Raw genomic sequence first — 13,610 nt, 5'->3', positions numbered from 1 at the left:
AGTGCGAACATCTTGATTCTTTTGTAAAATGGTACAACTAAATAATAGGGATGTGCACTCGTTTAGGATGAATTAGGCAATTTAAACAAAATTTCCTAATTCATCCTGGTTCGGGGAACCCGAAAACCGGACCAAATTTTCAAAGACCCAAAATTTCCTGCGGCAGGCCAAAAATGAAGCCCAAACCAAAAGGTTCAGGCTTTGCACATCTCTACTAAATAATGGCACTCCCTGATTAATGAATTTGGATTACCGGACTGTGCCATAATATTTGCCCAACAATAGAGATGAAACTTGTTTTAATTTGTCACTGCACTCAAATTCAAAGAACCCTTTAATGTAATAATGCTATTGTTTAAAGAAAATGTCAATCAAAATGACAAACTATATGAGAGAATTTTCAGCAATGATTACGTAAAAATTGTACTTTCTCGTTTTTATTTTTTCTCTCTCTTTAAACTATATATTTAGAAAGTTTAAGAAACATGAGAATTTAAAATTCTGTTTATGGTATGTTACTACATAGCACCATTATAAAACACACACACACACAAATAATTGATATTTGAAATGTTTCCAGGGCTGCCAAGTTTATATGTGTGTAAAAAAAAGAAAACTCTTCAATGGTTAGACTGCACATTGAATACTGTGTAGGGATGTGAATCGTTTTTGAACAATTAAAATTATCGTCAGGTAATTTTAAAATCATCCAAAATCGTTAGAGTGCACGATACAATACAAATGCCCCCAAATTATCATCAGGGGCATTTGTATTGTATCGTTAAATAGGGTGCGGGAAAACCGGCACACCAAAACAACCCTAAAACCCACTCTGAACCTTTAAAACAAATCCCCCACCCTCCCGAACCCCCCCAAAATGTTTTAAATTACCTGGGGTCCAGTGGGGGGGGTCCCAGCGCGATCTCCCGCGATCTCCCGCTCTCGGGCCATGGCTGCATTGAGAAATGGTGCCGGTGGCCCTTTGCCCTTATCATGTGACAGGGCAAAGGTAGCGCCGGCGCCATTTTGGTTCCTGGCTCCCGACGTCACGCGTGCAGGAGATCGCTCCCGGACCCCCGCTGGACCCCCAGGGACTTTTGGCCAGCTTGGGGGGGGGGGTCTCCTGACCCCCACAAGACTTGCCAAAAGTCCAGCGGTGGTCCGGGAGCGACCTCCTGCATGCGGGCCATATTGCCAATCTTCAAAATGGCGCCGGCGCTACCTTTGCCCTCACTATGTCATAATATGTTTCTTTCTTTGCTCTAGCCAAACATCTAAAAAGTAAACCTGTCATAGCTATATAGTTATAGAAAATACTATTACGGTAAAAAGATTAATTTTTATAATTAATAATAAAGATATGATAATCCATTTTCAGTGGATTATAACAGTGTTTGTATGAATAAGAAATGATTTTCAAACAACAGGTATATTTATCATTTTGAAGCCAAAGATGAATTTTACCATAGTAACATGATGGATGAGGGCAGAAAAAGACCAATTGGCCCATCAAGCCTCTCCATTCATTTTAATACAATTTATGTTTAAAAAAACCCAAAACAGATGGCATTTTATGAGACTATTGAAATTTCAGTTTAATTTTTGAACCATATCCTGTTTTCAATTACTTTGAATTTACCTAAATCAGTAACTCTAGGGTGGTGGAAATTCAATTCTACAGTCTTAATAAATATTAAGGTAGAAAATTCTAGAATTTATTTAAAATTATCTGTACAATATAAGTATGAGAATATAATGGAATAGTAGGAATAAATTACTCATGAAATTAAAGTAATTTTTAAGAGAGGCACAACATATTCATTATTTAATATATAAATGACACGGAGGAATAACATATAGTTATGCATGTTCATGATTACATTTTGATGTAATGTAATATTAAGACACAGATAACTTACAAATAAAGATACAAATACTAAAAACTCAATGCCAACACATGCTCAGCTAGTTGCTTATTTTGTTGGTAAATTGTTTTAAATTCATTTGTCAGTATAATGTCATTTTCCACTAAATAGAATGAAATCAGTGCAAATCATATTGGCCACTAAAAGCCACAGTGAGAAAGGGAATGTGGGAAAGGAAAGAGACTTATAGAAATGTTAGATCTTTTAGAAATTTATCATCATCTGGACTTCAAGTAGTGCTATACTTACAATAGGGGCAACCATAGACTTCAGCTCTTAACCCAATTCGACCCTCATCATTCCAATCCAATGGAACTACGCGTACGTAGCGTGCAATAACTGGATGCTGCAAATCATGTCGCACCACGCTATCAGAGTTGATATTTCCTGGAAAAGCCTACGGAGGAAGAGAAGAATACATAATTTGAGAAATTCTATCTTGATTGTATTAACTAGATTACATGCTCCATGGAACAGGGGCCTGTCTTTTATATGTATCTGTATAGTACTGCATACATCTTCTAACACTTTAAAAACGATAAGTAGTCACAGTGGAAAGGTTAACAATTCTTAGGTTTAAATGAACAGCTGTAAGTAAACTACAGATAATTCATCAACATCCTCATCAGTAAACACTGAAGCATAGAATTCATTTAGTCTTTCTATGATGGCCTTATCTTTCCTAAGTGCCCTATTATCCTTTCAATCATCTAACAGTCCAACCGACTCCCTCACAGGTTTCCTGCTTCGGATATATTTTTTAAAGTTTTTATTATGAATTTTTGCCTCTATGGCCAACTTCACAAATTCTCTCTTAGCCTGTCTTATCAAGGTTTTACTAACTTATCAATGCTAATGCTTTTTCCCTTTTTCTTCAGATGGATCCTTCTTCCAAGTTTTGAAGGAAGATCTTTTGGCTAAAATAGCCTCTTTTACCTCAACTTTTAAACATGCTAGCAATCATTGGGCCTTCCCTTCCACCTTTCTTAATGTGTGCAATACATCTTCACTGCACTTCTAAGGTGTTATTTTTTTTAACAATATCCATGCCTGTTGTACACACTTAACTTTTCTAACTGCACCTTTCATTTTTTTTTCTATTTTTCTCATTTTATCAAAGTTTTCCTTTTAAAAATGTAGTGCCAGGGTTCTGGATTGATTTATTTATTCTCCCCCTTCTTGTCATTAATTCAAATTTGATTATGTTATAATCACTATTGCCAAGCAGTCCCTCCACCCTTACCTCTCCCACCAAATCCAGCACTCCACTAAGAATTAGATCTAAAATAGCTCTCTCTCTCATTGCCTGAACCAATTGCTCCATAAAGCTGTTGTTTATTCCATCCAGGAACTTTATCTCTCTATCATGCCCTGATGTTACATTTACCAAGTCAAATCTGGAGTAATTGTACTCTCCCTTTATTAATGCACTATCAATTTAGGCCTGGATTTTGTAAGGTCGCAGGGGAAGCATGCACTTGCAGCCAGCCGGCATGCATAAATTACTTCTGCTCCCAAAGAGCAGCAAGTAATAAAATAAAAAAATTGAGCCAAGGTAAGTTAGTTTTAGGGGGTGGGGAGGAGAGGGGAAGGGGAAGGAAGGTTAGGAAGGGGGTTAATGAACTGGGGAAGGCCCGATTGCATCGCCACACAGACATAACTTTACCCCTGATTGATTGCGCCGCTTACACATGCATTATAATTTATAAAATGTGGCATGCATGTTAGCGTGGCCACCCGATTTTATAACATGCTCGTGGCCAGTGAACGCATGTTAAAAAAATTGGCGCGTCCATGTTATAAAATCTACCCCTTAGTCTCTTGCAGGATATTTATCTTATTGGACTCTATACCATCCCAGATAAAAAGCACCACCCCCCTCCCCCCACACCAAGTTGCTGCTCCCTATCAGAGGAGTAGCCTAGTGGTTATAGCAGCAGGCTATAACCCAAGGAAACGAGGGTTTAAATCCCGCTATCATGCCTTGAGACCTTGAACAAATCACTTTTCTCTCTATTGCCTCAGGTACAAAATGAGGAAATACCTATAGTACCTGAATGTAGTAGTACACTTTGAAATGCCAAAATGCAGAATATAGAAATCTAAATAAATAAAGATACAATTTGCACCCCGGTATAGCACTATCCCATTGGTTATCCTCCTTCCACCATGTCTCTGAAATAATAATTAAGTCTATGTTATCATTCACTGCTATACATTCTAATTCTCCCATCTTACTTCTGGCATTGGCATACGGACATTTCAATATTTATTTTATTTTATTTATTTATTGTGTTTGTATTAACAACCTGCTTTTCAGTTGACAGGGATAATTTGGAATCGGTTAGCTCAGGTAATTCTTTACATATAGGCACATGCACTACGTTTGCTATTATTGGAATTTCTCCATTAGAATGCCCTAACTCTCCTGTTTCATTAGTATCCTTTGAAGATACCTCTCTCCGAACCATGCGCTGCTGAGTGACTGTCAGCTTTCCCCCTTGTTCTAGTTTAAAAGCTGCTCTATCTCCTTTTTAAAGGTTAGCGCCAGCAGTCTGGTTCCACCCTGGTTAAGTGGATCCCATCCCTTCAGGCAAGACTCCCCCTTCCCCAAAAGGTTACCCATTTCTTTATAAAACTCAATCCCTCTTCCTTGCACCATCGTCTCATCCACGCATTGAGAACCCCGTAGCTCTGCCTGCCTCTGGTGACCTGCGCGTGGAACAGGGAGCATTTCAGTGAATGCTACCCTGGAGGTTCTGGATTTCAGCTTTCTACCTAAGAGCCTAAATTTTATTTCCATAATCTCCCTCCCACATTTTCCTTTGTCATTGGTGCCCACATGTACCACAACAGCCGGCTTTTCCCCAGCACTCTCTAATATCCTAAGTGATACGTGAGGCCCACCATCTTCGCACCAGGTATGCATGTTAGCAGGCGATCCTCACGCCCACCAGCCACCCAGCTCTCTACATTCCTAATAATCAAATCAGCAACTATGACGGCCAACCTAACCCTTCTCTCCCCGGCAGTAGCCCTGGAAGACACATTCTCGGTGCAAGAGGGCAATGCATCACCTGGAGAGCTAAAGGATTACTTCCTGCCATTCCACCACCACACACAGCAAGATTGATGACCTCCTTTTCCGTCATTAGCAGAACCAGACCATGAAATGGTCTTCTTTCCCAATCCATGTGACCCATCAGCTGTCGTCCACATCGAGATCCAAGGCAGCAAAACTAGTGATGCCTCATTGCCTTAACTCTTGGGCTTGTCTGTTATTCTTATTCACCTGTCCCAAGCTAGGCTCCAGCACCCCAGCATGACAGGGGTAAGAAAAAAGGTTCAACATGCAAACATTGTAATATGCTTGTTAAATATTGGAAACTATTTAACCAAGTGAGGGGGTGATGTGGGAAAGAGGAAGAGAGACTAGGTCTGATAATTTTTTAAATTTCACACTGGCTCCATATCCATCCATGACGTCATGAGGCGACATCCCCCCAATCAGAATTACAAGCATCTTCGCCACTATCTAATGGATGTCTACAAACCCTGGCAATGGCTCAATTGTAGGCTTGCCAGTGATGGCATAATTGGAGGGCACTATGACTCCAGGAGTATGCTGGCTGATGGGCCATGCAGCCAACACCATTACTGTCACACGCCAGACCCGGCATGGCCCTCAAATCCTCCCTGAACCCAGGAACAAAAACATGGATAAATTTGTGTGGCCCATCCTCTGGATAAACTGGACACCCCATTACTGGTGGCACCCATATACTCTGGTGCAGCAGCCAGCCATTAATCTTTTATTTTTCAGGATATTATTAGATAAACTGTCTAATCTGTAAAAGGGATGACAAATTCCACTGGTAGCATAAAAGTAGTTAATCTAAACACTGATCATGCAATGATCATTCCAAGTTATATTGCATACTGGGGTACATTTTAAAACATAGCGCACGTGCATACTTTTGTTCGCGCACCAGGCGCGAACAAAAGTACGCTGGATTTTATAAGATACGCGCATAGCCGTGCGTATCTTTTAAAATCCGGGGTTGGCGCGCGCAAGGGGGTGCACATTTGTGCAACTTGCGCACGCAGAGCCCTGCGCGCGCTGCCTGTTCCCTCCGAGGCCGCTCCGAAATCGGAGCGGCCTCAGAGGGAACTTTCCTTCCGCCTCCCCCCACCTTCCCCTCCCTTCCCCTACCTAACCCCCCCCCCCCCCGGCCCTATCTAACCCCCCCTACCTTTGTCGCAGAAGTTACACCTGCTCGAAGCAGGCGTAACTTTGCGCGCACCAGGCCAGCTGCCCGGTGCCATGTTCCGGTCCGGGGGCTGGTCCAGAGGCCGCGGCAACACCCCCAGAACGCCCCCGGGCCGATACCACGCCTGCGGCACTGCCCCCGGATGACGCGCTGACCGCGTCACGCCCCCCCCAACACGCCCACCCCAAGAAAGCGCTGGGACTTACGCATGTCCCGGGTCTTTGTGCGCGCCGGAAGCCTATGCTATATAGGCTCAGCGCGCGCAGGGCTGTTTTAGAAGGGTTACACGCGTACCTTATGCGCGTAACCCTTTTAAAATCCGGCCCATTATGTCTATGGAAAAGCTCTAGTGAAAATACAGATTTTGTATTGGAAAATTAAAAGTATATTTTTTAGCTCTCAACTGCCCCATATACGACCTGTGTAAAATTCCATGTTGTGCCAACCATTTTACAATAAAACAAAATTGCACAGAAAGCATTAAAATATTTATCATCTGTACAAACTACAAAAGCAAATTGTTTGTATGTCTTTATCCATTATACTGTTCTTGAAGCTAAATACTGTAATTAATTTCACATTAAGAAAAAACATGAACACATCTGTCAGTTTTCAAAAGCAAAGCACGCCTCTCAAAAATCTGACTGGAAGTTACAAGAAAGCTGAACGCAGTCATTAATTTTTGCTATGGATTTTTTTTTAATTCTTGGATTTTCAATTGCTTAAACATGCTGAAATCCCATCAATTGAAATCCATTTGACCAGGCTTTAATTTGGAAGAAAGCATAGGAATGCTAGCAAGAAGAAAATAATCAACATAAATAGTAATCCGTAAGCCAAAATTTCAAGGCACTGTATCAATTTCCTATTTCCAAGTAGGTGATTGATGGAAGCTGAAAGATCTCTCCATACTTGAGCATATTTCACAAGACCATGCTTTTTTCTCCTTAGGTATTGTGAATGTTGTGTAAATGAAACCTGGTACACAATTACGTATTGCTATAGTAACACTAATTAAAGTCACATAAAAATTGGTTACTTTAACATATGACAGACAAAATAAGATCCAGCTAAACATTTATGACACCAGGTGAGACCATTTCAACATTAGAATATGCCTTGGGACCATAAACTATTAATTTATGCATTAAAAATTATTAACTTTTAATATTATTTTTATTTTTTCCAATGGGGCTGATGTAGTAAGTGCCAAAATCTTTCACTAAAATGATCCACAAACATGCAAAATTGCAGACTTTAATGCTTCTGTATATTTAAAAGTATAGAAATTAACTATGTGACAATTGCTTGTGAGCTGATTTGCTTAATTTTTCATCTCATTAGGGAGTCTGCATACTTTTTGTAATTGTTTGCATGCACAAGCTAATGTAAAAAATGAGCAAATAATGTACATTTAAATGTGCAAATATGAGTGCATGTGCTATTTGCCATTTTTCACATGCTATTGCAATTGTAAATGTAAGGGCAGTTTAGTACATCGGCCCTATTGTCTCATTAAATATATTGTAATGCTAAAATGCATGATTATTTCATTAGACATCATTATAGCTATCCAGTTATTTTTGCTGTGAATTATGGTGAGTTGCAGGATTTTAGTGCATGATTACCTGAAGCTGTCTGACAAACGACTGTGCTTGATTTGTGCTCAACCTATAAAATACGCAGAACTGTATGTCTTGTGGATAATGCAAACTAATGCAAACTTCAGGCCCATATCAATCACTGTGATTCAAAAAATTCAATTTACAAGGGACTTGTGAATTACGCACTGCCATGATTAAACTTTCTTTCTACAGCTGTAATTTGTAGGCAAGCTTAGAAAGACAGGATTTCATTGGCAATTGGAACTTATGCACTTCACAGAGCCATATGTTTGTCAAAGATAGCAAACACTGTTGGGAAGCTAAGAAGTCAAACTCATATCTAAGCAATATGTCTTTTCATTGTGAGATGGTGTTAAGCTGCAAAGTTCATAAATGCTATAACTCAGAAAAAAAGCTATAATGCAAATGTAAAATAAAATAGTGTAAATGTCAAAAAAATGGAAATGTAACATTTCTTGGTAAAGAGAACTAGATTAGAAACACTGAGTATCAGTTATACAAAAGGTTAATATCTTAAACACCTACAAAAATCCTTCTTGAATTCTGAAGATTTTTCAGCAATGTTGCACATGAAAACAATACAAAAAGAAGGGTATAACAGCAATTTTTCTCAATATATTTTATTATTAAATTTACAAAATATCATAAAATACATAGAAGTGCAAATCACCCCAAAATGTTAAAAATTAACATATCACTCATACTACCCACACATCAACATAACCTAAAAACTTATACATACAAACAATCCACCATGTTTCGCTTAATACAAGCTTCTTCAGCCGATATTCAGAAGGTAGTATTTTTCAGAGGATATTCAGAAGATAGTCTTTTTCATACAATATCCCATATCAATTTGCTCCAAAAGATAGAAAAGGTGTTTTTCAATGTGAAATAGTCACACACATCTCAGCAATAATCCAAAATTGTTTAACGGAATTTCCTCCAAATACAGGGGCGGATTTTAAGAGCCCTGCTCGCGTAAATCCGCCCGGATTTACGCGAGCAGGGCCTTGCGTGCCGGCGCGCCTATTTTCCATAGGCCTGCTGGCGCGCGCAAAGCCCCGGGACTCGCGTAAGTCCCGGGGTTTTTTGTTGGGGGCATGTCGGGGGCGTGTCGGGGCGGGGCCGATCGACGCAACGTCTTGGGGCGGGATGCGGCGTTTCGGGGGCAGGCCCGGGGGCGTGGTTTCAGCCCAGGGCGGTCCAGGGGCGTGGCCATGCCCTCCGGAACCGCCCCCGGGTCGCGTCTCGGCACGCTAGCGGCCCGTTGGCGTGCGGGGATTTACTTCTCCCTCCGGGAGGCGTAAATCCCCGGACAAAGTTAGGGGGGGGTTTAGATAGGGCTGGGGGGGTGGGTTAGATAGAGGAAGTGAGGGGAAGGTGAGGGGAGGACGAAAGCGAGTTCCCTCCGAGGCTGCTCCGATTTCGGAGCGGCTTCGGGGGGAATGGAGGCAGGCTGCGCGGCTCGGCAAAATTGGCAGTCTTGCGCGCGCCGATCCTGGATTTTAGCGGCTACGCGCGTATCTACTAAAATCCAGCGTACTTTTGTTGGCGACTGGTGCGCCAACAAAAGTACGCGAACGCGCATTTTTGGTAAATCTACCCCACAAAGTCATTTGTTGAATCACCATAGATTCATCGGCTGTAGTCATCTAAATATGAATCATTCAAGACACAAAAAAAACCCAAGTCTTCCTATAAGGCATCAAAACAGAAGTGATACCCTTCCATACTTCAATCAAATCAAGATACAAAGGAAAGTGGACCTGCCAAAATTTGTGGTACAGACACAACACAAGGCATTGTGTGAATGTGTATGATTGATGATGATGTGCAGATAGTATGAGTGATATGTAAATTTTTAACATTTTGGGGGTTTTTGATAATAAAATATAATGAGAAAAATTGTTGTTATATCTCCCTTTTCTGTATGCTTTGTATTTGATATAACATTTTGCGATGCCAATTATTTATTTATTTTGGGCCTGATTTTAAAAAGCATTTACTTGAGTAAAACTGGGCTTTTGAAAATTGCTACAATATATGCCATTGAATTGTCCATAGGATTTACTCGCATAAATGCACTTTACTTGAGTAAATGGCTTTTGAAAATTGCAACAATAGTAGTTAGACTTATGCGCGTAACTCCTTTTGAAAATGACTCCCTATGGGGGTCATTTTCAAAGGAGTTACGCATGTAAATGTGGCATACTATCGTATGTACTCTGTGCATAATTTTATACGCATGCAGGGTGGGCAATTTTCAGAGAGATGACTTGTGCAGGTAAAACACTTCTGATTTGAAGAAGTTTCTTTGAAAGTTGCCCTCTTTGGATGTAATTTTCAAAGACATGCTAGGGTTGGGCATTTAAAATTGTCATGTATGCAAATAAGGAGCCTGCACTGTAAGTAAATTTTCAGAAGGGTGGGAGGGACATGTACACTGTTGCTGTCACGTGGATAAGCATGCCAGTATTAAGAGTAACTGTGAAACAACCGTGCGGGCGTACATGTACTCATGTTTGCCGACTCATATCCAGAGATGCATCCATTTTATAACATATGCATATATATATATATGTGCATGTTATACAATAGCCTGGATGTGCATACATGGGTGCATACTTTTAAATGGATGTGCACATGTGCGCGCAAATGCCATGACTATTAGGGATGTGAATCGTTTTAGGACGATTAAAATTATCGTCCGATAATTTTAATATCGTCTTAAACCGTTATGGAACACAATACAATAGAGATTCTAACGATTTATCGTTATAAATCGTTAGAATCGTGAGCCGGCACACTAAAACCCCCTAAAACCCACCCCCGACCCTTTAAATTAAATCCCCCACCCTCCCGAACCCCCCCCAAATGACTTAAATAACCTGCTGGTCCAGCGGCGGTCCGGAACGGCAGTGGTCCGGAATGGGCTCCTGCTCCTGAATCTTGTTGTCTTCAGCCGGCGCCATTTTCCAAAATGGCGCCGAAAAATGGCGGCGGCCATAGACGAACACGATTGGATGGCAGGAGGTCCTTCCGGACCCCCGCTGGACTTTTGGCAAGTCTCGTGGGGGTCAGGAGGCCCCCCACAAGCTGGCCAAAAGTTCCTGGAGGTCCAGCGGGGGTCAGGGAGCGATTTCCCGCCGCGAATCGTTTTCGTACGGAAAATGGCGCCGGCAGGAGATCGACTGCAGGAGGTTGTTCAGCGAGGCGCCGGAACCCTCGCTGAACGACCTCCTGCAGTCGATCTCCTGCCGGCGCTATTTTCCGTACGAAAACGATTTGCGGCGGGAAATCGCTCCCTGACCCCCGCTGGACCTCCAGGAACTTTTGGCCAGCTTGTGGGGGGCCTCCTGACCCCCACGAGACTTGCCAAAAGTCCAGCGGGGGTCCGGAAGGACCTCCTGCCGTCCAATCGTGTTCGTCTATGGCCGCTGCCATTTTTCGGCGCCATTTTGGAAAATGGCGCCGGCTGAAGACAACAAGATTCAGGAGCAGGAGCCCGTTCCGGACCGCTGCCGTTCCGGACCGCCGCTGGACCCGCAGGTTATTTAAGTCATTTGGGGGGGGTTCGGGAGGGTGGGGGATTTAATTTAAAGGGTCGGGGGTGGGTTTTAGGGGGTTTTAATGTGCCGGTTTTGCGATTTTTCGATTTTTCGATTTTTCACGATTTTTCACGATATTTTACCCCCCCAAACGGCAACAATACGATTCCCTCCCCCTCCCAGCCGAAATCGATCGTTAAGACGATCGAGGACACGATTCACATCCCTAATGACTATCGCATATGTGGGAGAATTTTATAAGGGACGTGTGCTGACACCACAGCTACTTTTCCCATTTCATTCCCAGTTCAGGGACAGGAATTCCAACCCCCCACTAATTTATTAGCTTCCCTTCCACCTGTTAGCCCCAACCCTTAAAACTCACCTGACTAGCCTACTTTTTTTTCACTTTTTACTTAAAAGCCATCCATAGTAGGGAACATTGCAGGTAAGTATTTACATGCACCCCTCTTGATCTTACACTTGCTAATAAAATCTCAGATATTAAGTCTGAATTCTCTTTTCTCTGTTTTTTTTGGGTGGGGGATCTGGATCAAGCAGTGGAAGGTGAGGATGAACTGCTGAAGGTTTGGGTAAACATCTGGAGGTTTGAGTGAACTGGTGCTTGGAAGTATATGCATAAGTATTTTCATAAGCGAGATACACACATACTGCAGCAAGCTTTATAAACATCTGCCTGCAGGCATAAACTGAAAGTTAAGTGCACGTTACAAATCATTTAATGGGGTAATTTACGAAAGTATGTGCACTAGAGATGTGCATTCATTTTGAACGAATGCGCAATCCGCAACATATAGGTCCCTATTCATTGCATTTGTGGGGTTCCGAAATGTATGGCGAACCCCCATGAATGCAACGTATCACTAACGAATAAAACCCCCACCCTCCTGACCCCCCAAGACTTGCCAAAAGTCCCTGGTGGGAGCTAACCTTTGACCACATTATAACTGATCTCGCATTATACTATGCCATGTTGTATTGGGTCTACAGTGTAATAATAATAAAGCATGATGGGTTCTGCTTGCATTCTCCCTTGGGGGTAAAGTAATAACATCATTTGCTACTTTAGTAAACACCTTCTCCTGGCATTAGCTCCTCCCAGACAACTGAAATAGAGGGAATGTATCTCTCCTGGTGACAGGGCTGTGACATAGTAAGGTCAAAGGCTATTGGTGCCATTTTGAATACTGGCAGCCGATGGCCTGAGTGCAAGAGATTGCTCCAGGACCCTCGCTGGACCACCAAGAACTTTTGGCAAGTCTTGGGGGAGACCAAGACTTGCCAAAATGGTACTCGTTTCCCATTAAAGTTAAAAAAAAACAAACACAAAAACATCCCAAACCTTTAAATTTAACTACAACCCCCCACCCTCCTTACCCCCCGCAAGACTTGCCAACAGTCCCTGGTGGTCCAGTGGGGCTCCTGGAGTGATCTCTTGCGCTCGGGCCGTCGGCTGCCAGTATTCAAAGTGGCGCCGATAGCCTTTGCCCTTCCTATGTCACAGGGGCTACCGGTGCCATTGGTCAGCTCCTATCACATGGTAGGAGCACAAGATGGCGCCGGCCGTCTATTGCTCCTACCATGTGACAGGGGCCAACCAATGGCACCGGTAGCCCCTGTGACATAGTAAGACCTGAGTGAGGAGAATGCTCCAGGACCCCCGCTGGACCACCAGGGACTTTTGACAAGTCTGGGGGGGGGGGGTTCAAGAGAGTGGGGGGGTTGTAGTTAATTAAATTAAAAGCAAATTGTTTGTATGTCTTTATCCATTATACTGTTCTTGAAGCTAAATACTGTAATTAATTTCACATTAAGAAAAAACACGTCATTTACCTACTCTCTGAAGGTTTGTCAATTATTTTTTTGTTTTTAAAGTGCAAAAGTGCCTCCCTAAAATCACCCGTATTTTTCATATAACATACACCATCCAATCATTAAAACATTATTTCATCGTTTCTATCGTGCTTATCTCTTGACTGTGTTTCTTCACTGCTTCACCCAGGTAAATCGCCCTTCACCCAGGTAAATCGCCCGACATTGGCAATGTTTCAGCGCGCTCCTCGCGCCTGCTTCAGGGGCTATGGTTCCTTCGCAAATACTTCTAAGAAAAAACATAGATCCATAAATACCTATAAAACAATTTTTTGTATTCTACTCAACTAATGCATTGCGACTTACGATTTACCTGGGTGAAGGGCGATTTACCTGGGTGAAGCA

At 42.2% G+C, this 13,610-nt stretch overlaps 1 protein-coding gene across 1 annotated transcript in view; it reads right to left on the bottom strand.

Annotated features, from left to right (window-relative positions):
• Positions 1 to 13,610, bottom strand: part of CNTNAP2 (contactin associated protein like 2) — a 2,918,762-nt gene that overhangs the window by 2,381,760 nt on the left and 523,392 nt on the right. The window contains exon 3 of the mRNA XM_029589581.1: positions 2,175 to 2,322. Within this exon, the coding sequence (XP_029445441.1) occupies positions 2,175 to 2,322 (148 nt within the window). The remainder of the gene's footprint in view (positions 1 to 2,174; positions 2,323 to 13,610) is intronic.

Source organism: Rhinatrema bivittatum, chromosome 2 (genome assembly GCF_901001135.1).
Source record: "Rhinatrema bivittatum chromosome 2, aRhiBiv1.1, whole genome shotgun sequence".
Taxonomy (NCBI): domain Eukaryota; kingdom Metazoa; phylum Chordata; class Amphibia; order Gymnophiona; family Rhinatrematidae; genus Rhinatrema; species Rhinatrema bivittatum.
Note: the sequence above shows the minus strand (reverse complement) of the source record. Positions and strands in the feature narration are given on the sequence as shown.